We start from the raw sequence: 25,701 nt of genomic DNA on the forward strand, positions 1-25,701 counted from the left end.
CCTCATTTGCTTCCCACTCGGTGATGTCCGCAATGCGAGAGGACGTGATGGAGGCCGAGTCGTGGTCTCGCTGGTGGTGGCGACGAGAGGATGTGCCGCTGGTCGTGCTTTGGGACATTGCGGCGGCTGGCGGTTTCACATACTTTACGTAAAAAAGTTTACCATCAAATTGTTTGAGGGCGATCAAGCGATAAAAACATTTTTTGTGGCCGACTGACAACTGACAGGTTTTATAACCTTAGTTTTATAGTGGAAACAGCGGAGGCAACTACGATGCCAACAGTTACGAACAAAATTACCAAGGAAAATGAACAGGGCCGGATTTAAAAATTTGAGGGCCCATAACTACTATTTTTTGCATTTTTTTGATTTTCCCACAAATCGTTTTTCTCGGCATTCTATCTGTCTTTGTAGCGTAGGCAAAAAAGCAAAAACAGTACATAAATCATAAGTATAAACCTAATTTTAGCGACTTTCCAAAACTTTTCCTTGCCCTGATTAGATATAATTATGTCACTGCACACGAACAAGACTCACAAATCACAAAGGTTCAAAAAGTTATGAGTTTTCAACTCTGAAGATTTCATTCAGCAACTTTTGTTCTCACTCTGGTGTAGTTATTCTAACTACTTATTTAATTACGTCTCTTATTGTTTTCCCTGACTTAAACTATTTGTGAAATAATAGCATTGTAACTTTGCCAGTTTTAATTACGTCTTATTACTTACTTTTTTAACTACCTATGTTAGCAAAGACACTACATTTAGCAGATTTCAGCGAGTTTTATCCATCTTTAAGGCCCATTTTCTGGTAATGTTTAAACTTTATTTCTCCGCATCTGATTGGTGTTCCTATGTTTTAATTGCGGTTTAAATTTATTCCTCTGTTTAATATATGTTTCCAGAAACTGGGCCTTAATATTTTAATAACTGGGTGTATTTACGTCAGTAAGATAAAGTTCAAAAAACCATTCTTATTATAAAATTGTATAGGCACTTCGTCGTTTATTTTACACAAAATTTTGCATTTGAAGTTGTTTACTAGAAATACGTATTTAATGTGCTAAAAACATTAATTGGATTTATAACATTTTAATGCAGAATAGTAAATTTTTCAAAGAGCAAAAACAATAATAATTCTATTATAACAGTCTGTGTGGAAAATTTTCTTCAAATTTTGCTATATGTAGGTTTTAATACAATAATATACTGAAATAAAATTTTACAAAAATACCTACATTTAACTATTATATACAATTTTTTAAGCCAAAATAATAAAAAACAAATTATAAAATACTCTTATTACGACACGAACTTATTGATAACACAAATCATTGTAAATTCCGTCGCACGAAAGCCGGGAAATTTTATTATTTATTATTCGATAACAGTTGGAACTTTGATTATTGAATTCTCGTTCCTTTTGACAAATTCCAGCATCACTTATATTTATTTTTAAATCTTAAAAAAGCATGTTTGTGCAAATTTAGCAACATTTTTTTACGTACAACAAATATTCATTGTTTTAGAATGACAAGAAATAATAAAAAAAATTGCAGCGTACTATGTAATGTAAAATTTTTCGTATTCAACTTTTTAAAAGATATTTCATTAATTTACCATTTACGTTCAAATTTTAAGTTATTTTTATTTGCTACCTATTTTTATAACACAAATTCTCGATAACTCGAACTAATGTGCTGGCACCTGTTTATTCAAGTTTTCGAAGTTCAACTGTAAATTCGAAAAAGTTTTTTAATTAAAAAAAAACTAAAAACCCATGGGAGAATCTTCCTTAATGTATTTGAAAATTTTCCGAATTTTTCTACAATTCTTTATAATAAATTAATAAATATTAAGTAAGATGTAATCATTTGAATTCATAATTATAGGGTAGGCTTTAATAACTGATTAACTGATTAAACGCTGATTATTATCATAATTAATTCAACTGAAGAGTCAAATAATAATGTTTCGAACGGTAATATTTAATTATTACATATTTTTTCCCTTTGTTTACACTAGTTTATGTATCACCACGAAAAAAAACGGCCTGCTCTAATTATAAATTATGGTATTTTTTGCACAAAAAAACATTTAAACATGGTTTACTTCACAATGTCATTAAAAATAATTAAAAAAATCAGCAACTAATATGAATTAATTACTTTTGATTATATTGAATTGTAGAAAATTTCTGCCAAAAAATATACCTAAGCTTAGAGGAAAAATTTAATTTAATAGCAAACGCCAATTATGTTGTGATAATTAGTTTTTGACACTTTTTGAAATACAATAAAATTATGCTTTTAGCAGACACAGTGTAAAGGGTGGCTAAAAAATTGTTTGATATACAATAGAACCACGACAATTCGAGCCGGAATAATCCGAATTTCCAATAATAATAAATTAATAACAATCTGACCCCGTAAAACGGAAACGCTATCAAATATATTTACATTTTGAAATTTTTTTTCTCATTTTTCTACATCTTATTTGTCTATGTAGTATTTATTTCAATCCTTCAGTTTTTTATTTTTCTATTTTCCGTTCTTCATCTTCCATCTTAACTTTTTTATTTTCTTGTTTTTTTGAGTCAGTGATTTTTGTTAAGTACTTCTTTTTTATTACTCCTACGTTTCCTTCTCTTTCATATCAAATCTATTCTCTTCTTCAGTTTCACTTTCTTAAATTTGTTATGCTCTATTTTCTTTTTTTTTTATTTTCTTTTTCTTTTTTCCTCAATTTTGTACAACGACTTTCTATGCCGTTTGCCCTCCGCACCTTGTTTTTTTCTTTCATTTCGCGTTCTTTTTGTTCCAAATACTTCTGACGTTACTTCCAACTTGTCTATATACAAACAAAAAATTCTGCTCTTGCTCATCTTCTTTTTGTAACTGTTTCGTCTCTTGCTTCATTATCATTTTTATCATTATCTTTTAGTTTTACCTTCCTGTGATTATTTTCTTTGTTTTAGTATCTGTCTATTTTGTAATAAAGAAAGAAATCGTCTTTTTTTATTTGTAATAAATTTATTTCCACAGCAATAATGCGAGGTTACTTGAACCAGAAACAAATTTTTTATTGGCACGAGCCTCCATTGCCTATTTTTACGTTCATGTGGTGCATCAAAGCGCATGCAACTGCCATCGGTAATTTATAAATCTTATTCCCCTTCCTATCCAAAAATAGCCCCACACACAGGTAAGAAGAATTCCGAAATCTGTTCCAATCTGTTTTTCGTCAATCCAAGCAAATGACGAAACGCGAAATACGCAATTAAAACGGAAAGGTGTTCAATTATTGGACGTTTTTACGACGCTGATAGTAACCAGAAGCCGGACCAGGTGCCGAACGAATTCTTTCTTACACAACACAAATTTCATACCGTTGAAAGGCAGTTGGTACACGTTTACCTACTCCAAGGGAGAAAAATGAGCAAAGCTGCACTGATAGCAATTATACCACCAGTGAAGGGCTATTTGTGATAGACGCTAGCTGGAATTTCCGTTTTAAATGGAACGTCACCGCCGAACAATGTGTGTAACATGTGTTTTTATACCACTTGCGAGGTGTCTTAATTTTATCACAGATCCAGCTGCGCCACCCTGTATTGTATCGGAGCCAATTGGAGCGTCTCCGGAAGGAGGTTTCCATCAAAAGGTTACCTACCTGTTCTTAAAGCTTCTTATAAACTTCCTGTATCGTCTCGAGTGGGTCTTTGCCCTTAAAGAGTTAATCAACCCTCCAGATGCCTTTAATGAGCATCCGTTTCCGCGTAGGAAAACCTCGCTAAAAGTCGACGTTTTCCAGACACAGGTGAGATAATCAGTTAACACGTGGTGCGTTTTTCACTAAAGCCACGTGGCGAAATACAGGAAGGGATCCACAAGTTCCCCTTTCCGAACATCCTTTCTTTGGCATTCATGTGTTCAAAAAAGAGGAAGTGTAACAGCTTTGTATATGAAGTTCTGACACAGATTTATATTACAAATATACAAAATTTCAGGTCAAGTTGTGTGGAACAATTGGGATGTTTCCTATTTATTTGCGTTGTTTATTTACTTTCTTTTTACAGCGGCGTTTATTATTTTAATTTGTTTGTTTCGTGGTTGGAAATCGTCATTTTTGGAAAGGTCGTAAACATGTGTAAATGGCGAAAAAGCGATGAATAACATCTGGTAACACTCAATTAAGCGGCGAATTTTTAACGCCACTGTTTTACCAGCTTTCGGAATGCGGGCCATAAGTGGAAAGTTATGGGCCGAGACAGGTTATTGGGCAAAAAACTGAGCTTTAAACATAATGAATGCACCAATGCACATTTTATTCTCCAGAGTGTATTTTTCTCCAAATATGAAAAAAAAACAAATCTGATAAATGAGAGAATTAAAATAAAAATCACCGAAGTTATTTTTCAGAAAAAAAACAAATCCGGCGAATATTATTCATCATTCTTTTTTAACTATTTATTTTTTAACGACACTTTCTAAAACTGTACTGTGACTAATAAATATTCAATTGTCAACAAAAAATAATATGAAAAAATATAGTCTCAACTCAATCAATTCTCGGAATATTTTATATACGTATATTCCCCAAAAAAATATTATTGCCTGACAATTTCACCGAAATTGATAAAATAAAAAATATTAGAATAGAAAAAGAACGTAAATATTCATCAATAACTTAAAAACTGTAGACAATTTTGCGGTTTTTCGGCCACCGAAATTTTCAATTCATTTCACATGAAGTTAAAAAATATTACTTTCGTATTATAGTTCTGAGGAAATAACAAAATAGGAACAAAATTAATATCGTTAAAAATGTCTGCAATTTAGAGTCTCAACGCTAATCGACTCTCCATAAAATTTTACATACAATAATAATGTAGTCTTATAGTTTTATATGAGTTTTAAACAGACTAAAAGAAATATTAAATAAATTAAAACAAAAACAAATATATCTGAATATCTTCAAAACTGTCGGTGAGTGCGCCAGTCGATTCCTCGAAACATTTTACATAATAAATAATAAAGAATAATCAAAGATATCAATTGTATCGTTTTTCTGAAATGGACAAACTAAATAAAAGATAAACGTAATAGCGTAATACTAGTTAATATCTCTTAAACGTCGGCAAATGTGCGTATTTTCGGACACCGATTGATGCCCTACAGCATTTTACATACGTATAGGTTAATAAATATTAATTTTTTTCTTACAGCTTTACTAAAATTGATAAAATGAAAAATGTAACAAAAAAAATAACATAAATTTTCCTCAATAACTCAATAAATTGAAAAGGACGCCGATCGATTCTTCACACATTTTACATACATAGAGCTCAATAAATTTAAATTTTGTCTTATAGTTTTGTCGTAATAAAAAAATAAAAAAGATTATAAATATTCGTCAATATCTAACAAAACTACTGTCAGTAAATCTGTGGTATTTTGGACGCTAATTGATTGCTTGGAACACTTTACATACGTATAACTTAATCAACATCAATTTTGCCTTAACACTACGTAGTTTTACCAAAATTCAGACCAAAATTGATAAAAGAATTATAAAAATAAGACAAATATTCGTAGATGACTTCAAAACCGTTCGCAATTTTGTCGTTTTCGATTTCCTAGAACATTTTACCTATTGATAAAGTTATATTTGAAGATTTAATTAAGGTAACAGTTTTTTTGGTTTTCTGCTTATATCTGAAAAACTGTTACTCCTATCAATTTTTGTCTTTTTACCAAAATTAAAGCTGGTAAAATTTTCTACAAAATAGTTATTTGCATTTTCTTTGTAGGACTAACCATAAGCGAGTTATAAGGTTGGATATAAATAATCTTTAAAAAAAATTAAATAAAAAAATATTAAATATTACAAAAAATATTAATTCTGTCTGACAAATATAAAAAAAGAAAGTAAATTATTCATCAATAACTTGAAAGCTGTAGACAATTGTGCGGTTTTTCGGCCACCAATCAATTCTTCGGAACATGTTGCATACATAAGTTAAAAAATATTACTTTTCTATTTCAGTTGTGCAGAACTGACAAAATAAATACAAAGTTTGGTGGTATTATCATTAATGATATTATCAGTTTACAAGGTCTCGACGCTAATCGACTCTCCAAAACATTTTACACACCTACATGTAGCCAAATATATTAATGTTGTCTTATAGTTTCGAAACTGAGAATTTAAAAAAAACAAATAAAAAAAACACAAATATTTGTGGACATCCTTAAAACTGTCGACGAATGTGTGGTTTTCTCAACGCCAATCGATTCCTCGGAACAATTTACGTATCATAGAGTTTAAAAAAAATAACAGTAATAAGAAAATTATAATAAAAATTGATAAGTCCCGAAAAACATGTTAATAAAAATCATGGAAACTGCGTATCCAATACGATTTGCTCACGCCAACTATTTTTGACTAGAAAATACACAAATTTGGTGATTTTTGAAAGAATTATGTCCATTTTCGGTCTAAAACGTGCTGAAAATCAAAAAAGGTACAAACAATTTTAAAATTGTAGAATCAACTTATACGCCCGGTATCTTTTGATGATTTCTGGTGAAAAATTAGAGAATTAAATTGAAAAAAAGTGAAAGAAAATGTTTTCTCGAGCTAATTTGCCGCCTTTTGAACTGAAAGTATTTGCGTTTTAGGTGAATTATTGCAATTACATAGTTTGTAATGTTGATTTATTTAAAAAGTTTGTGTTAAAATATCTGCAAGAGACGGTCAGTACCTGGGGCCTGGTGGCTCAGTGGTATAAGCGCCACTTACGGCGGGGGAGGTCGGGTGTTCGAACCCGGAGCAGGGTGACAATTTTTCTATGAAAAAAAGTGTAGAAAAGGTAAGTGAAACAAAAATAAGAGATTGAGAAAACAGATAGACGTATAAATGTAAAGCGGAGCATAAAACTGACAGAAATAAGAAAATAATGCGGCAAAATAAAAAAGTACGTAAAGGCGCCAAAATGTAAACGGAAGAGCACATCCTAATAAAGAGAAAATACCTTTTGTTTTGAGAGAAAAAGAGATGAACGTAAATTAAACGAAAATATTTATCTCTAAAAATTGTTAGTTAACTAAGTTTGTTTAGTAAAGTCCCGAAAAACATTGTTAATAAAAATCATGGCCACTGCAAATCGGGTAGGATTTGCGCACGTTCACTATTTTTGACTAGAAAATACACAAATTTGGTGATTTTTGGAGAAATTATGTCCATTTTCGAACTGAGAGTCACAAAAAAAGTAAAAATAATTTTAAAATTGTAGATTCAACTTATATGCCCGGTATCTTTTATTGGAATCTGGTGAAAAATTAGAGAATTAAATTGAAAAAAGTGGAAAAAATACTTTCTCGAGCTAATTCGCCGACTTTTGAACTGAAAGTATTTTACATACGTATAAATTAATTAATATCAATTTTGTCTCAACAGTTAGTAGTTTATCGAAATAAAGGACAAATATTCGTCGATACCTTCAAAACCGTCGGTGATTTTGTAGTTTTCTTAATAACAATCGACTTTCTAGAACATTTTACATAAATGCAGTTAAATAATATCCATTTTGTTTCATAGTTAAATTAAATAAAAAATTTAGTTAGCTGGCTGACTTTCGCTTTCCTACTTGTTTCACAGCTAGCTTGATCCACAGCCATTTATAAACACTTTGTATTTCCACAAAAAAATAAATTAGTTCATACTTGTAAACAGTCGATCCAAATAAATTCGAAATAAACAAATCTGTTTTCTGATTTCATAGTAAACCAAACCAGAAGACAGAACTTTTTTAACTCAAACTATGAAACCAAAAAATTGTAATTTGCAATATTGCCAGAAATAGGTGAAACTGTAGAGAATCATGACTCAGTTTTGAAAAGTGTTTGAAAAAAATAGACGCAATGAACACGATTATTTTGAGTAACAAGCAGCTCGGATCAAAATATCTTGCAGTAAATACCCAGAAGCAAAAAGTGATTTATCGCTTCATAATATGTTTACACGAAATGTGCTATTTACCTTGCATTTAAATAAAGATGAATTCGTGCGCTTCTTTGGCTCTTTTTCAAAGTTTCAATCAATGTTGGAAACCCCTCGTTTTCTGGAAACTGATATAAACAGCTTGAAAGGATGCAGATCCCGTCTCCCATAATGGTGGCGTCGCTGCCTCCTCCAGAAATAACCATCAGTTACCACATCGCGGCTCGGCCGTGGCCTCCTCGTGACAATGAACTCGCAAGTGTCTTCACTGAAGGGGGATATTTCGGGAATCGCTCTGGAAATGGTGGTTCCAGACCTGTTGGAGAGAAAATCGGGAGAAAATTCAAGTTAGGGCTGAAATCTATTTACGGGCTTGTTGTGTCTGGAAGGGTGCACGTGTTTGACGCGTGGCGTAAAACCGCACGCGAAATGAACAACATAAATAGAGTTCTTAAGAGCAAATATCATTACGGTCGTAAAAATGTCGCATTGGACGTTGCAACGCCTTTTTCACGCTGCGAGATGCGAGCAAGGGCAGGTGGAGGAGGCTCGCGCTGCAGCGGCCGGATGTCGACATAAAACAACCAGCAGGATTTATTCCAATATTAAAATGATTAGCTACAATAACAGAACCCCTAATGAAAAAGTACATTTGAAACCAATTTTTGCGATTTTCTTTATTCATTTAAAACAAATTTCATAAACTAAGCAAAGTTTTTAACACATTATTTAAATCAGCAACATACGACATACTCGTTAAAAATAGGCTGCTTAAATTGTACCTACAGTTTTTTCAATTCTCGTGGAAAAATAAGTTTAGTCCAACAAAATGTGCAAAAAAAACAAACGTAGATGTCGTAAATTTTTGTATCAATAAAAATCTTTTAGGGCCAGTTTATAGAAAGTTCTGTTAAAATTTAATTCGCTGTTGACAGTTACGAAAACTTATGCAAATGGACCAATCAAATTGCTTTAATTTGGTCAGGTGATCAGTTAATCACGCATTTAATTGCCGATTAAATTAATGACGCTTCTATAAACCGCTCCTTAATAAGCCAAGCTTTATTCAACAATGGTTTTGCCATTACCTTAGTGCTAGTAACAAATAATAAAATATTAATTACCCATATTATTAATAAAATCAATATTTTTTTTAAATTAATTAATAATCCAAACAAGGTATACATTTATTTCATAAAATATTATTACGTCAAAAAATTAGAGTCGTCCATAAATATTTCATGTTCTTGAGCTACTACTAATAACAATGAGTCGTTCGTAAGAAAATACAACATAGGTTCCATAATACAGGGTATCACAAAGATTTGAAAAAGTACATTAGTAAAATTTGGAAATGTTGGAAGATTAAACTTTTTTTGTACAAAAGCCGTGAATAGTAATCCCCTGACTTATCTAAAATTATTTTCAAGTGTACAAGGTGTACAGGGTGTTTCCGAAATTATCTACAAAACAAACTTATGATTTTTTAAATGGAGCACCCTATTTTTTGCATTTTTGAAAGCAGCTTTTAACGATTTTTTTAAACAAGCATTTTTTGAAAAAAAAATTACATAAATACTAGGAATCCGAAAAAGTAGGATTCTCAAAATTTCAAACATAAAGGATATATTTTTTAGTTCACTGTAATTAAAAAGATAAAAAAGAGGTTTATTGCAAGTTTAATAAATTAAAAACTTTAAATGAAACAACCTATTTTTTATTTTCGTATCTAAAAGATGTCACTAACATTAAAAAAAACTGTTAAATCATCAACAGTTCAGTGTCTCTTCTGATTACTCAAAAGATATATTTAACTTTAAATATTAAAAAAAATATGTATTCGCTACTGTTTCAGTGGTCAAATAGTGAAACAAAAATAGAGTGTTCCATTTAACTTTTTCGAGTTATTCAACTTAAAACAAACTTCTTAATTTTATCAAGTTCCTAATTGCAATGCGCTATAGAATTAATACTTATTTAACTTTGAGCTTTTCCTTTTAAAGTGGTGAAAGTCCTACTGTGCTAGAATTATCTGTTTCTCTGTGATATTTTTTTAAAGTGTCTTCAGTCAAAAAATTTAATTATTTATTTAAGAATCGATCAATCTAAGTTTAGATCAAAATCATTATTATTAAAAGCTCTACGACTAAATATGGAATAAAATTTAGTGTTCAATTAAAAAAACGTAAGTCTTTAAACGTCTTAGAAAAACACAAAGAGTTAAAATACAGAATAAGAGTCGAAAATGTAACAATTTTAAACTAAAGCTGAAGAACGTAAAAACTTACAACATATCAAGATATCAAACTTTCAAGCTCATTAAAAAAATAAACAAAATTCATTGCCAATCTTTATGTAAATTTTTAGGATGAGCCTCCCAGAATAATATTTTTACTATATTTCAAAAACTAACATATTTCACACAGAATTCAGGGTTTGCTGTTAAATACATACGTATTTTATAATTTTTTCCATACATGTGATTGTTTTTAGTTTTCTACATTACAGATAATTCAAATTAATTAATTAATATTAAATCTCTGCAAAAATTATTGTTACATTATTACATTTAACAAAAACCAATGCCTAAATTGTTATTTTGGGCAAAATTCTGTTAAGAGAAAACGTCATTGTTAAAAAACTAAAAGCTCGTAGGCTGCAGCATTCTAGCTAAAACTTAATGAGACATTAATAAATACTTAAAATTAATAAATCTAAAAAAAGTCTAAACCTAGAAAAATAAAAAAGTCAAAATCTTGAAAAATCAGTTACAATTTATATTTTTTGTGTTATATCAATACTTTGGTTCGATTTTGATTAGAAAAAATATTGCTGTTATTTTCAGAAACGAGTTTCTGATATTTCGTCGTTTTGAAGTCAATAGTTTTCTATATTTTTCAATGTTTTTCATTTTAAAAATTTCTTAGTTTCAGTTTGTTACTTTCTCTCGTTTTAATTTTATTATTCGATTCGCATTTTCGTGCAACATTTAAAAAAAACCACAACACTATTGAGCTTTTGATTAACAAAACAGAATAAAACATAAAACTGAAAAAATATATGCAAAAATATGCAAATAAACTCGAAATAAAAATTAGAAAATATTTAAAAAAACTCAAAAATCTAAAAAATAAAAACAGTCAAATACAATTACATTAAAAACTCAAAGGATTCGACCTAAAAACCAATACGTACCAAATGAGGTGTGACATGAACTTAAAAATTTGAACCTAAGTTCGTTCCAAAATATTTTTCTAATTATTATTTCCGCCTAAAAAGCCCTTTGTTTAGGGTAGCCTTGCGAATATTGCATATTTTTTGTGCGAAATTTCACGATCAAAGGGCTTTTTCAAGCCCGTTCTCAAAGTTAATGCACTAATATAAATATAAACCGTGCTTGCAGCAAGCGGATGTGGAGGTGGTGACCGAAATAGAAGTAAAACTCTTGTATTCCTCCCTCTATCATAAAGCGCGATCGCCAACCCCACACCAATTATTGTCTCAGTGTATTATTAGACGCTGGGTAAATAATACCGTGTTCAATATAATCAAACAATCGGATGCAACGGTAATAAACACTTTCTATTTCGAATAGTTTCCAATCGGAAGGAAGCTGATTCCTGGCTCGCACGTGTTACCGCCTGCGAAAATTTCATTGATAAATCCAACAGCAGCGAGCGATATTCGCGTGCGGTGCATAAAAACCAAAGCTCTCTCATAACGGAAACGAACAAAAACAAACCAGGAGCACGTGTTGCGGTCCTGCTACAAGTCGGGCGCACTGCAACCGCAGGACAGGATGTATATCTCTCGAATTGCTCTATTATTAAATGGCGTTTTTACGCGGACATGTGCGCCCAAAATGTGGCCGAAATTGCACGCAAATTGAGTTTATGCAATCTTTCACGAGGTGGATGCGAGATGTAAATAAGCAATTGTTTTTTACGCAGCCGACAGGTTGTTTTTCTAGCAAACAAACTGACTTATGAATGAAACTTGGTCCAGGAAGAAGCGGTTCTCTTTATCACGTGAAGAAAATTAGAAATTAGTTTCAGAAAACAAAGCTCAAAAAATGCAGTACAGCGATTTTTTAAAAGGAGTCACTTTGGATATCTCAGAAAATAAATGAAAAAATTGAAAATCCCGATTTAATTTTTACTGACAAGGAGACAATTTCTGTTAAACTTTTAAAAATCGTAGTCCTATTCTACCCTCTTTAAAATACAAAGTAAGAATTTTGCTGTAACTTTTTTTAGTTTTGACTATTATTTTTAAATTTCATGTACTCTTTTACTAATACCTAATATAAATTTTACTAATAATACCAACACTGTAACGTATGAAATGCTCAAAACCACTTTGAATCATTATTTGTAAATGAAAACTATAGATTGACATTTTCTTATTAAACACATTTTGAGTCCTAACTCAAAGAACTGATCAAAAGGAGGTGTTCAAAATGATCAATTGATCATCATTTCTCTTCATGCAGTATCCAATCTTTTTTAAAGCTTTTATTTAACTTGCTTTGTTGTCTGTCCGTCTGTTTCATATTTTTGGGAACGATCATAAGTCATAATAATACGGCATTACAGATTTAGTTTCTTAAATTGAGCACTGTTCCCAAAGCTTTTATAAATTTTGAAATCCTAATTTGTAAGCAAAAATATTCTCCTCTGATAGAAAAACATTATTTTTTACTTTTTAGTGCATTTGTTACACACAAACTTTTTTGTAAAAAAAACTTTTTAAAATTTTTTTTTCAAAATAGTTTCAACACTAATAATTAATTGACAATCAAATAACAACAATACAATTTTTTGAATATAATTAATTTCTAATAAATTAAGTTAGAGATTCTTTAAACAAACTGAAGAGAAGATACATACGGTATAAACCCTCATTATCACTCCTTTAAATAAGTTTTTTATTTTATTGTGTCTTATTAACAACACTTTTTCCCAAAGCTTGAAACTAAAAAATAATACCTATTTTCAAAATTTTTAACATGTTACTAAAATCAATATAATTCTTACTTTGAAAATAATAATTTATTTTCTAAAAATCAATTTGACTTCAGATGTAACAGACCGACTGTCACAACTAGTCACTCACGCATTTGAAACTAAAACCACGCTTTTGCTGCTTGATATGATTTAACCGAAGCTTTCGAATGTATTACACACAGCATTCTCTTAGATTAAACTGACATACTAAAGTTTTTCTCCTGACAGTGTTGCTCTACTTCTTTGTGATAACAAACAAATTGTTCAATACAAAGATACATTTCCAGCTACCAATATAACAAACTTGGAGTCCCTCAAGAATCTGTATTAGAACCTCTATTGTTTTTAATTTATATAAAAATATTATCCGGAGGCAATACTATAATTGCAAGCAGTCAAAGAGATGATAAATCTTTAGATAATAATGCTCTATCTTCTGAAAAAGAAACTAAAATATAGTTTGAGACAACTAGACTCAAATTAATGAAGAAAAAATATCATGTGGAATATAGGTGAAACTACTAACTTCTAAGGCTATTAAAAAATTAGGTTTTTATAACATATTTATGAATCATGATAAACTGACTTGGGAAAATCGTTATAACATAATATTACATTAAAAAAAAAATTATCATTACAGTAATGTTTGGATAATCCGAACAGAAAGTTTGCAGAGCCCGTTCGGATTATAAAATTCATAATAATTAAACAATGCAAATACGTACATGCAAGGTGTCTCAGCGATTTGAAAAAGTCCAGTATTGCTATTTAGTTGTATGAAAAATAACCACCTGACTCTCCTAAAATTATTTTCAAACATAAAATGAAACACCCTATATTCTGTGCATTTTTTATGTAACTTTTAGTACTGGTGTTTTTAACTAATTTAATTGGTAGTTCAGATTACGCAATTCAAACGTTCGGATTATGGAAACTATTTTACACAACTGGGGCGTTCGGATTATAGAATCGTTCGGATTATCCAAATATTACTGTATTATCAATTCTAGACCACGAACACTGCCTATACTCGTAATAAAGACCTACTTTATCATGAGCATGACTCATGAGTTCTTAAAATCACTGGCTAGTCGCTGTTACTTATTATTGCTTAAAAAATTTTAATACTTTGCCAGCTAATATTAAATCTTTATTATTTATTAATAAATAAATATTATAATAAATATAATAATTAATTAATTAATTATAATATTATAATTTATATTATAATAATAATATAAATAAACATTATAATTATATTATAATTAATATTATAATAAATAAATATTAAAAAACTGTGGCAAAACATTTTTAGTAATTCTACTGAGAACTTGTTTAACTTTGATTCTTCTAGCTTATAATTTCCACCTTGTGGAAATTGGTTTATATTTTTTCAAGAAATGTTTACATATGTCGTTTATTCATTAAACTCACGTCAAATTACATACTTGGTTTTTCACACGAATACAATATTTATTTATAATTATACCAAATATTGTTTATTATTAAGACTTGTGTAAAAACCATGATATTTTTTAACACTAATAAAGATTATTATCACTATCAATATCCTTTTCAGCAAAAAGAATTCTTTTACTATTTTAATTTAAACTGCGTTTTTTTTTTGAAAAAAAAAAGTGTCTTGATCAAATGTATCTCCCAAAAATTGCTTAACAAAATCAAAATTTTAATAAAAACAAATCGAAATTCCAAAAAAAAATAGACACACTTGAAGTATCATAAAACTTTGAAGGGGTGGTTTGCATTACAGAAGGGGTAAGTGCTAGAAATCTCAAAAGTACGCCAAAAAGTGCTCCCTTGTCAATAACAAATACCTGTCTCGAGATCTTCAAATTGCAACTTTGTTTTCTGAAATATCTAATGCGGATCGTTTAAAAAAATACCTGTATATAATTCGCTTATAAAGCAACGTTTATCAGTCTATAAGGCGTAATGTAGAAAAAAGAGGCGCAAAAATAAAAACAACTAAAAAGTCTTTATACTACACAAATTAAAACAAATTCATACTTAAAAATCTTAAAATTGATTTTGATTTCCGATTATGAGCTTTATTAGTAAAAGTTTAGTTCGCAGAAATTAAGACAGCAAACGTATACCTAACAGAATTTTATTTAGTTTAGTATGTTAAATAATAAAATGTAATTAACTGAATATTTGGTCCAGTTAGTCATTGTTAATTATATGAAAAAAAAAACTGTTTCTGGACTTCCGTTGAATCATGGGTAAAAATTTTTATTCACGCGTTAGTGTTTTCACATAAATAGACGGAATCTGCGGTTTTGTGCATTTATTTCCAACCGTCCAAAAATACGACTACCATCGGCTTGCAATCACTCTCAGGATCAAAGAAATGTCGTGAATTCGAAATTTCCGACCCCAGGTGTAAAGTCGGAAGTCGAGAGATCGGGGCAGACATCGGCCAGACGCCCCCATTAGGGAAATATGTCTAAAATGTAGCTTTTCACCTAAAAGGGGCGAAGTTCAAAGAGGGTAATGAAGGAAGTCAGGGGTTACCCCAGACAGACCAGGTGATTTGAACCAGAAATGGTTTATTTACGAATCAACCGGATGTCAGGTTGAAGGGCCACGTGCCCTTCGAGCTCATCTTGTTCGCAGTGGTTAACTTATGGGCTGTCCACATTAAAACTCCAAGACAAAGCCAATGGTGAATCCGGTGAGTCAGTGGTGCAGCAAGAGGTGGTTGTGGCTGCCGGCCAAGACGCTACAGACGCCGCCAGCGTCCCGACGCATTCCTGCACCGGATTTAGACGCCTTGAGTAACGACACTGGCATCCATCTGCCGCCTCACCACCAGATTTTCGAGGACAAAAGCAAATTTTCTTTAAGGCTCGACTGGGTCGTTTGTAATAAACTTTTCGAAAATATTGTATCCCAGTTCGATGAAAAAATAAATACGGTTTTATGGAGTGGCGATGTTTGTACGAGTAAAACCGAAACGGGCTCGCAATGTTTGTTTCCATTTGATTTTTGCGCTTTTTGCCCAATTTATGTGCGAAGAGATTTTACAACACTGACTCATATTTCTTCGTTTGTCAGTAGGTTTTTGTAAAATCGACTCTTCAAATCGCATAAAACTGAAGTTTATCGTCGAAGCGTTAAAAATTTCGACTTGATCATTTGCCAAAATATTTTCAACAGGTTTTCTTTGACGTTAATCGCCGGGATCTTTGAACTGTCGTATGGCTTTTGCGCTGTTTGCCTTCGCGTCACAAAAGTTGATTAGTTTAGTTACCGAAACAAAATATTTTTAGCTCTTTGATTAGTCGTTAACTTCCCTCGTAACCTTTGTATAACGAGACACTAATTAATTTTGCTTAAGAAATCGAGCTATTTTTACTTCAACTAACAACACGCCCCTTTTGAACCGAATTTTTCAAAAATTTGAGCCAAAGTGGTGTTTTGCTGCGGTGGTCGGGTAAAAAACAACGCTTTGAAGCAACAGATGAGTCCGTGCGGGAGGGCCAATGGGACGCGGCGAAGGGACGAGGGGCTCAGCCTCCCTCCTGCTTGAAACTTGGCACGCGTCAAGATTTGTAAATATAGAACAGCTAACGCGTTTCTTAAACTCAGTAAAGCTCAAAGCACTAAAGAAGTAAGTCACTGGTGGCCTCTTCACCGAGTGATTCGGTGTGCGTGCTTCATGTCAACACGACTCATTTGAAGAAACCGAATTTCCTGAAAGCATGCCGCGAGCTTTCCTCATCACACATCGGCGGTACAACTTGGATGGAGTGGAGCAGAAAGGTATTTTAATTTTTTTTTATTTAATTGCCAGTTATAGCACCGTGCCAAATACTCTGGATGTGTGCAGGTGTGTGATTCTGGCCGGAAATTGGGTCCGAGTTGCGAAAATTGTTTAATGTCGGGATTAAATTGGGAGGATATTTTGGAGCAAAAATAATGTGTTCAGTAACCTCGTGGTATGCCTCAAATTTCTAATTAAGTGTTGTCATTTTGCCAAGTTGAAGTACCTTAGCGTCAGGTTTGGCACAGGTGTGATCCTTAAAGGAGTGTTTTTTCAATCGAAGATTATTTTTGCTTTGGCTGCGTTACTTCATTGTTTATAAGAACTGAGTTTACGAACAATATTTTCTAACATTTTCTGCTATATTTATAATTCGGCGAAAATTGCAGATATGCTTTAAAGAGCGCAATTGCGAAATATAACGAAAAAGGATTGAGGAATTTGTTGAGAAAGTGGGTTAACTCCTCGGTTAACTCTTTAGTTTTTAATTTTATTTGAGATTTTTTTACCAGATCAGTTTGGACATCATACGAACATATGTAAAATATATAAAAATGTCCGGTCAACTTTTGGAAGGTGATAAAAACAAATACAAAATCTGTTTTTTCCCAACAACTTAATTTTAAATATTTTTTTTCTCTTTAGTAACCGTTAACATTGTGTTCTTTTGCTTCCAATGCTGCCGGATTTATTTGTGCTAACTAAATTAAAAAAAAACTAAACCCAAACCCAAAAATTTAATATATAATCTTTGAAGAGCTGTATCTTGTAAAAAAAGACTCGAAAAATTTTTTGAATATGAATTTGTAACTCAGTTAGATGTCTTTTATAACTACCCAAGAAATGGTCCGTCCGTCACTTTTGAGTCACCTTGTAGAACTGAATTAAAAGGCCTTATAACAAAAAATTGTTGAGTCTATTTTTATAAGATGTAGTTAAATTTTTATGTTAAGTGTCTAACATTGCAAGTCATGGTTTTTTTGAGTTTAGTTAATGGAGACGACAAATCTTATACAGGAAAAAAATCACCATTTAATATTTTATGGTCTACAAAACATTTAATAAACTTGCAAATTCGACAATAAATTAAACTGGATATCATTGGAAACAAAAGGGAAACAATTGATACTACCATTGCTAAGAAAATCAAAACGTCTTTTATCACCACTCGATAGTTTGTCCGACACTTTTGAATCACCCTCTATAACGTAAGCAGTCAACAAATGTAATTTTTTCCTAAATTTTTCTATAGTCGTTCCTTATAATACCAATAATTAATAATTAGAAGAAGAATACAATAGTTATTAGTAAATTAATATTATTACTTATAAGATCGCAGGATAAATAAATAATTATTACTTCTATTATACAAAAATGCATAAAAAAGGGCCGTTACCATTAAAAAAATCAATAAAATAAAAATTCATATAAACGACATTTTAAGGTCTGGCAACAATTTTCTTGCGTATTTTTTATACAAAACATCGTTTGTTTTACAATGACAGTAATGAAATAATAAAATTTCTATTAGTTAATATTTTAAGGACCGGTTTACAGAAGCGTCATTAATTTAATTTGCAATTAAATGCGTGATTAATTCATCACGTGACCAAATTGGGCAAATGTGAATGGTCAATTCGCGTTGTTAACTTATAACAACGAATTAAATTTTAACAAAGCTTTCTATAAACCAGCCCTAACATTTTAATTTTAATTAATATCATTAATTAATTAATAATTTATTATACGGAATTATAGAAAACTTCTGAAAAAATTCAGATGCATAAAGAAGAGAAACACTATTTAATAGCAAACGCTGTTTTTATGTGATTATATTGTTTTGAGATAAGTACAGTAAAAATATAGCTGTCTTACCTTCTACTGTTTTATTAATTTTTTCGTTAAAAACAAAACTGCTTAGAATTTTATGATTTTTTTTCACATTTATCAAATCTTATTAAAAGAAATAGACGACACTCTTCTTCTTTACTTGAAGATAAATAACTGTCCTAAATATGCTTAAAACTAAGTATTTTAATTTCGTATTGGAAAACCGAATTATAAATGTTTTCAAATTTTTAGATAAGTTAAAATTCTGTGTTTCGGGAAAGGAATAATAATAATTAGTATAATATCAAATTTTAATTTTAATATTTCAACTCCTTATTCGTAAAATTGATCTAACAGTTATTATACAAGTGATGGGTTTCAAAAAGAAATCACGAGCAGATAATGCCAACTTTTCTTTACTTGTATAATACAACGATTTCTCTTATAAGTACATCGAGAAATGTTTGTTAAATTTGTTCACCGATATAATAAAAAAATCACCAATAGAATAAAAAATTCACCAAATAAAATACAAAAAACACCAAATGGCTACTTTATTCTAGCGAATTTTCGTTGTATGGCTTTAATTGAAGAAATTTATATAACTAGGTGTATTCCTCACCCCAAATCCGAAAATGTAATATAAATCTAATTTCTCAATTTTCGCTATAGTAACGCTTACCATAGTAACCACTTGTAGAATAAAGCTAGATACGACTACTCGTATCTATGGAATAAACATTATTAGTATATATATAAGAAAAAAGTTATTACATTAATTTGTTCTGTATCCAAGCTTTAAGGCTATAAGTGCTATAACCCAATTATTTTATTCTCTTAATCCATGAATAATCCTAAAAATACGTAATATAAGCAGTGGTGTGTTTTTTTAGCTGTTATGTTTATTAAATGTGAAAGAAAGTTCAAAACCTTACAATCTCAACCTATTTTGTCTATTTTGAGTGTTCGATCGATCTCATTGTAATTTTCCTGTTGTATATTTGTACAACTTAACACATACACAAAAACGCTCAGACGCACTTATTCGCAACCCACCTATCTCGTAAAACTTTATAGTTTTTTAGTTTACCTTTGCTGACTCATTTTTTCCTCTAAATTTGGAGTTATCAAAAAGCGAGAACACGCCAATGCTAGAAAACTCTCAATAAACACTCGGTCCAAAAATAAGTGCTACTTTTCCGCAGTTTATTCAACTAGTTGCCGCGCCACTGATTCATCATTTTAAAAATACAAGTTTCGTTTATTTTCGAAACGTAAATGAAGGCGCTCGTCCTAACATTGACCACATGGCCAAAATCTCGAAAGAGTCGTATAAAATCGAGGGCCGGCACTTGTTGTCGACAATAACGACTTGTTGCGGATTTGGCAATTTGCCGATCACACCTTACAGAGCCTCTACTTTTGGCCCAAATACTAAAGTTTACGGCACAAAACGCGTCATTTGACGTCGTCCTTTCTTTCGCAGAACTAAACTCGGAAAATGCTGTCAGTATCGCCGACGAGGGCGACTCCCAGCCCTCGGAATGCCCCGACGAGCTGTACAATTTGACCAAATTGGCCGAAGTGGCGGTAGCCACCGGGCAAATCCTGGAACAAACCAGGCTTTCCTCCTCCAACGACCAACCGGTCTTCACCTACACCCATAAGCTGTTCGATAAGTCCTCACGGGCACCCAGGCCACATCTAATCAAGGTGAGGGAGCATTTTCCAAAAATAGTAAACTTATGCCTCATTTTGCCCGATTTTGTAGACTGAAGAATACAATAGAAAAATTGTTTCGTCTTCTACCGTAAATATACCGCATAGCACCACCCAGGATGGGGTTCTGGGCGAGAGTAATGACCACGAATGCAATGATTGTGGCAAAAGATACAGCACTTCGAGTAATTTAGCCAGACATAGGCAAACGCATAGAAGTCCGGGGGATAAGAAGGCTAGACGTTGCCCCCACTGTGACAAACTTTATGTCAGCATGCCGGCGTTTTCGATGCATGTGAGGACTCACAATCAAGGCTGCAAGTGTCAGTATTGCGGCAAGTGTTTCTCGAGGCCTTGGCTGCTTCAAGGACACATCAGGACCCACACAGGTAAGTTCCAGTTTGATCTAATAAGGTTTTTATGCCCCTTTGGTAAAAATATTTGTTTCTTTTTTCATTTTTTCTTCTTACACTGTTGTAAAAATATTGTACTGTCTTCTTCTGTTATCTATCAAACTTTATGTTTCTTTTTTTTTTTCATTTTTTAGAAAATCCTTTGACTAATATGATTGTAATTTTCTCTCCCAGTGCTTCTTTTCATTCTTCTATCTCGTCGATCGTGTTTTTTTCCGCTTTCTTAGCATTGCTCCTTTCGATTTTTTCAAAGTTTTATAATGTTTTTGATTCTTTGGTGCTTTTTATTTTGCATATTTACACATATTCTTCCAAAGTACCATTGACAATGGCTGATGGTCCGATTTCACACTTCTCTCTCCAACATTTTTTTTATTTGCTTTAGCTTTTCTTATTCACCTTTCCGTTATTAATCTCATTCCGCAAATTTTTTATTTTTCCTCTTTTTGGTTCCTTCTTCTATTTTACCTTTTGTTCTTCATTTTGTCTTCTTTCTATTCCATTTTTCTTTGATGTGGTGATCTGTTTGTTTTATGTATTTTCATAAATTCTTTAGCCCTTTCTTTCAATCGTTATATAAGTAATATTACTATTTAATCAATTTACTTGCCGATTTCCATTTTCAAAACTACCAGAAAACTAAACTTACTAGAAAAACACAAACAATTGGGCACTATCCCGTAGTTTTTCCGTTGTTCAAAATTCTTGTTCATTTTTTGTTACACTTTTTTGCAGCTACCTCCTTAATTTTTTGTTTACCCTGTTTTTTTCTTAATTTTCTCCTTTTTGTAGCCTCTTAGTTTTTTTCTCTTCTCATTCGTCTATTTTTGCAGTACTTTTTTTTATCATACTGGATTCTCTGTTTAATCAGTTTATTTTCTCAGCAAATTTTACTCGTAGCATTAGCTTTTCTTATTCATCTTTCCACTCTTAAGCCCAACTGGCAGATTCAACTTTTCGGCTTCTGACTTACTTTTTTTGTAGTACCAATGCTTCTTATTAGTTTATCTGTTTTCCTCTCTCCTATATGTCTTTTTCGCGTTTATTTGGTCTGTTTAATTAGTTCATTTCTTTCACTTTTTTCTATCTCTTTTTGCTTTACATTTTATTTTTTAAGTACTACCACTTTTAGACCGCTTTCTCTTTAATAAACGTATTTTTTGTGCAATGAAACCCTGACAAAAGCTCTAGTAGACAAGCCTGACTATTTGGAGACTGAGGGTTTATACTTCACTTCTTAAAAATCTCAAGACTTTACCACTACAGAGCAGGCTTATTTAAATCCGAAAATTTGGGATCAAAGCAAAACACTATTCGGGCCACTCTTCCCGCAATTTATTTCAAAATAAAGTAATTGCAAAATCAAGATTAAAGAAGAAAAATAAAGTAATAAGACCTCAAAGGAGGATTTTTAACAGTTGTTTCGAAATACAGCAATGAATTTGTTAAATCTTCACTAGACCTAGGCGCAGCTATGATTCGATTAGGCGCAAACGACACGAAATGGTTTTGTCTTTGCAAATGTATGAACTCGAAGTGTTAAAAGTTCCAGAACGCAAAGAAAATTAATGAAAAGTTTCACAGACAAAATTTACGAATTTTAGAGGAAAGAATAAAAAGGTTACCTTCAAAATGGTGGGATGGTCGTTGAATAAAGGTGTCCAAAAGGAAGCCCAATTGTTGGTGGTTGATAAAACCTGCAAATCGAAATTGTGTGTTAACGAAAAACCATTCGAATAACCTAAAGTTCAAAGGAAAACTCAGTAATAATAATAATCTTTACCATAGACTGTTGTCAATTTTTATCCGACACAAGAATGCAAAATATTATTGGCAAACCCGGCACTAGCGTGGCTTTATGATGCTCTATTTCGGCATAGCAAAAGCCCATGAGGTGGTTCGATTCAAATATTCGACTTTAAACTAAAGAAATACGCCCTTATCACAAAACCAAACAGAAAAGGAAAAATTGACGCTTTTACGTTCAAAAAAATAAATAAAAAATGGCTTAGCAAAACTAAAAAATGTGACGTCCAAACCATAATTCTTTCAAAATCATTAATAGAATCCCAAAAACACATTAAAATGAAGTAATAAAGCCTATTTTTGTTAATTTGCTTAAATTAATGACAAAGAAGGATTTCCCAGACATACGAGACATTTGAAAAGGGTTGAAGCTGGGTTGAAGTTATGACTTACGATGACAATAAGCGTAAACAAAGGCAGCCGCATCCTCGATGATTTAAAATAAAAAATTAAAATACAAAATAAACACGTTACTTTTGCTTTTTTAAAACTCATTCTTCAAATTTCAATTTTTTACATTTTTAGTCTTTTTATGCTCATGGTTGTTTGTAAAAGGCAAAATTAAAATTTCCGATCCAATTCAGCGATTTTTTTTTGGTTCATTTTTATAAAAATTCTGCATAATATTTGCGTTTTTGAAAGAAACACTTTTTAAATAACGCCCAGTCAAAATTTTTAATCCAGTTTTGTCATTTTTCATTTCTCAAAAATGTGTTTAAGCGCCCGAAAAAGAGAAAAAACAGACCACAAATAATACCATTTGTTTGAGACAACTCAATGTTTTTTTGGCAATACTTGACAAATAATTGCGAAAAAATTGTCAAATCATAACATTTTTGATTTCCGTTTTTGGGTTTCGTTGACACAGCTGTTTTATTTTCTTTCACAAATGATTAAACCTCCTTAGCTCCTTAATTTTTTGTATCAAGCTTTTTCTTCACATTTGTTCCATTCTTGTAGTAGATACTTTTTTGATCTAGTATTCTTTGTTTAACCAGTTCGTTTCTGCAGATTTTCGTTTCTTTTTGCTTAATATTTCATTCTTTTAAGTACCATTTTCAGGGGCTAGTGGTTGAATTCCAAGGTTTTTTTTGACTAACAATTTAATTTTTTGCTTTAGCTTTTCTTAGTACTTATCTTTCCACTCTTCAAAATTTTATTTTTAGCATCTTTTTTATTTCCCTTTCTTTCCATTCGTTATTCGTCTCATTTTTGCAGTACCTTTTATGCCGTTTTTAGGTCTTACTGTATTTCTTGTTTAATCAGCACGTTTCCTTCAGTTTTTTTATTTCTTTTTGCTTTAGACTAAGTTCCACTTTCTCTCAAAGAACTCAATTTTTTGCTCTAGCTTCACATTTTCATTTTTCCCAGATATCCTCTGTTTTGGTCTCTTGCTGCTCTTCGAACTCCTTTTGTGCTCTTTCACGGTGTTCTGTTGATCTGAGAAAGATTCAGTCGTCACCAAATACCAATTTTTTTCTTCAATTCGTCAATTTTTCTGTATGTCTTGTACATCCTCTATTCTATTTTTTTGTTTCGAGTTTTTCTCAAATAGTTTAATATTCTATAACTCCTCGTATAATTGTCCTCGTATAATTGTCTTTATTCTTCGACACTGTCAAAGTTTTTTTCCTGTGTAAGGAAGTTTTGATAATTTTTTTTGACATTTTTCAGTAAGAAACGCAGATTATTTTTAACCGATTTAAAGCAATTTTAAGATTTGTGGAGTCTAATTCAAAAAATAAAATACAACAAAAATTGGTTAATTTTTTTCCACCTCGTGATAATACACGTTATCACTCGTGGATTAACAATCCACTCGTGAAATAAAGCGTCTGATTGCCATTAAAACTTGTCGAATAATAACTATTATCACTCGCTCCTCCTTAAAACATCTTCCTTTTTAATTGCTCGGAAGTTCCTTTTTTGTACCTGATTTCTTCTTTCACTTTACGTTCTCTTAGTTTCATCTGTTCTGCTTTCTGTTCCCCTTTCTACCGTTCTTTTCTTTTTATTTTATAGGAGAAAATTCGAGTTGGAACAATGTAAAAAAATCACTTTTTGTTCTTCCAGGCGAAAAGCCGTTCAAATGCACCATCTGCAACAAGGCCTTCGCCGACAAGTCCAACCTGCGTGCCCACATCCAGACGCACTCCAACACCAAGCCCCACATTTGCGGCCGCTGTGGCAAAGCCTTCGCCCTCAAGTCCTATCTCTACAAACACGAGGAGTCCTCCTGTATGCGCATCAACGGACGGCACTCCTCGCGCGAAGCCACTCCGGATAAAGTCGCCTCTCCAACTCCGGTGATCGTTTCCGGGCCCCGGATCAGCGACAGCGTTATCAAAAGTCCGGAGCGACCGCTTTTGTACCGCTCGACTGTCATTTCGCCGAATCCGGAGCGCCTTCTCTGCTCGACCATCAAACATCCGTCGGTTATTTTGAACACTTCGGCTAGGTTCGGGATTGGGCAGATTTTTCAGGAACAGCCGATGGATTTTTCAGCGAATCGAAGGGAGTATGGGTTAGCTATCGCGGTTTAAAAGTCGATTTAAATTCCGTCAAGGGACCATTGTGAATTCAAGTGCCATTGTATGTTTGCCCTTGGGCAGCTTCTGATTGTAGTAATTTTGTAAATAAGTGGACGATACTATTAGCCGATAATTTTTCTTTTAAGTTCAAAGTGCCTCAAGTTGTACTAGACGAGAGTGTCTCTAGTCTTGGAGCGCATTTCGTCGAACGAAGTTCGACCGAAATGCGTAGTCATTTTAAATTTTAAGTTATTTATTTCTACTAACAAGTAATAATAGTTTTAGTTGGTTTTTAACGTATCGGCTAATGATATAGCTTTTCCTAGTCAAGGCAAGTTGGTCGCAACTTGTAAGGCCACAAGTGCAATATACTTAAGAATTTTATTTAATCGTAATTATTTATTCGTGTGGTAAATTATCGTAGATAGTTTCTTGTTTATTGCCAAAAAATTCATTCCTAGAGGATTTAGAGTTTGTCATTCCCGTATAACAGTCTACCTTTTTGGTGCAACCGTTTGTGAAATTCGTTTTCTTACTTTTGTGTACTTTTATACCGAACATTTTTTAATAAACGTGCAATCTAATTGAGACCACTTTATTTCTCTC

General features: G+C 31.9%; 2 protein-coding genes across 5 annotated transcripts in view; one reads left to right on the forward strand and one right to left on the reverse strand.

Annotated features, from left to right (window-relative positions):
- Nucleotides 1-25,701, reverse strand: part of LOC660164 (uncharacterized protein) — a 52,756-nt gene that overhangs the window by 7,279 nt on the left and 19,776 nt on the right. For 2 of the 4 annotated variants that reach the window (XM_064356910.1, XM_008194118.3), the window contains exons 2-4: nucleotides 22,384-22,455; nucleotides 8,043-8,319; nucleotides 2-126 (exon numbers count right to left, since the gene is read on the reverse strand). In XM_064356910.1, coding sequence (XP_064212980.1) covers nucleotides 2-126; nucleotides 8,043-8,049 — 132 coding nt within the window. In that variant the 5' untranslated portion in view covers nucleotides 8,050-8,319; nucleotides 22,384-22,455. Of the gene's footprint in view, nucleotide 1; nucleotides 261-8,042; nucleotides 8,320-22,383; nucleotides 22,456-25,701 lie in introns of those variants that run through there. The other 2 variants (XM_015977922.2, XM_966419.5) reach the window with 2 other exon arrangements.
- Nucleotides 16,605-25,685, forward strand: LOC659972 (protein snail). The gene is made up of 4 exons (XM_966236.4): nucleotides 16,605-16,795; nucleotides 20,113-20,339; nucleotides 20,398-20,734; nucleotides 24,638-25,685. Exons 1-4 carry the CDS (start codon nucleotides 16,735-16,737, stop codon nucleotides 25,105-25,107), a joined length of 1,095 nt encoding a protein of 364 aa, XP_971329.1. The 5' UTR covers nucleotides 16,605-16,734; the 3' UTR covers nucleotides 25,108-25,685.

Source organism: Tribolium castaneum, chromosome 1 (assembly GCF_031307605.1).
Source record: "Tribolium castaneum strain GA2 chromosome 1, icTriCast1.1, whole genome shotgun sequence".
NCBI classification, from domain to species: domain Eukaryota; kingdom Metazoa; phylum Arthropoda; class Insecta; order Coleoptera; family Tenebrionidae; genus Tribolium; species Tribolium castaneum.

What these genes read in the sequence shown, in the direction of transcription:
- LOC659972 (XM_966236.4), top strand. Translation starts at nt 16,735, where the DNA reads ATGCCGCGAGCTTTCCTCATCACACATCGGCGGTACAACTTGGATGGA. An exon ending in GGATGGAGTGGAGCAGAAAG is followed by an intron (nt 16,796 to 20,112) that starts GTATTTTAATTT and finishes TTTCTTTCGCAG; the next exon opens with AACTAAACTCGGAAAATGCT. An exon ending in ACACATCAGGACCCACACAG is followed by an intron (nt 20,735 to 24,637) that starts GTAAGTTCCAGT and finishes TTGTTCTTCCAG; the next exon opens with GCGAAAAGCCGTTCAAATGC.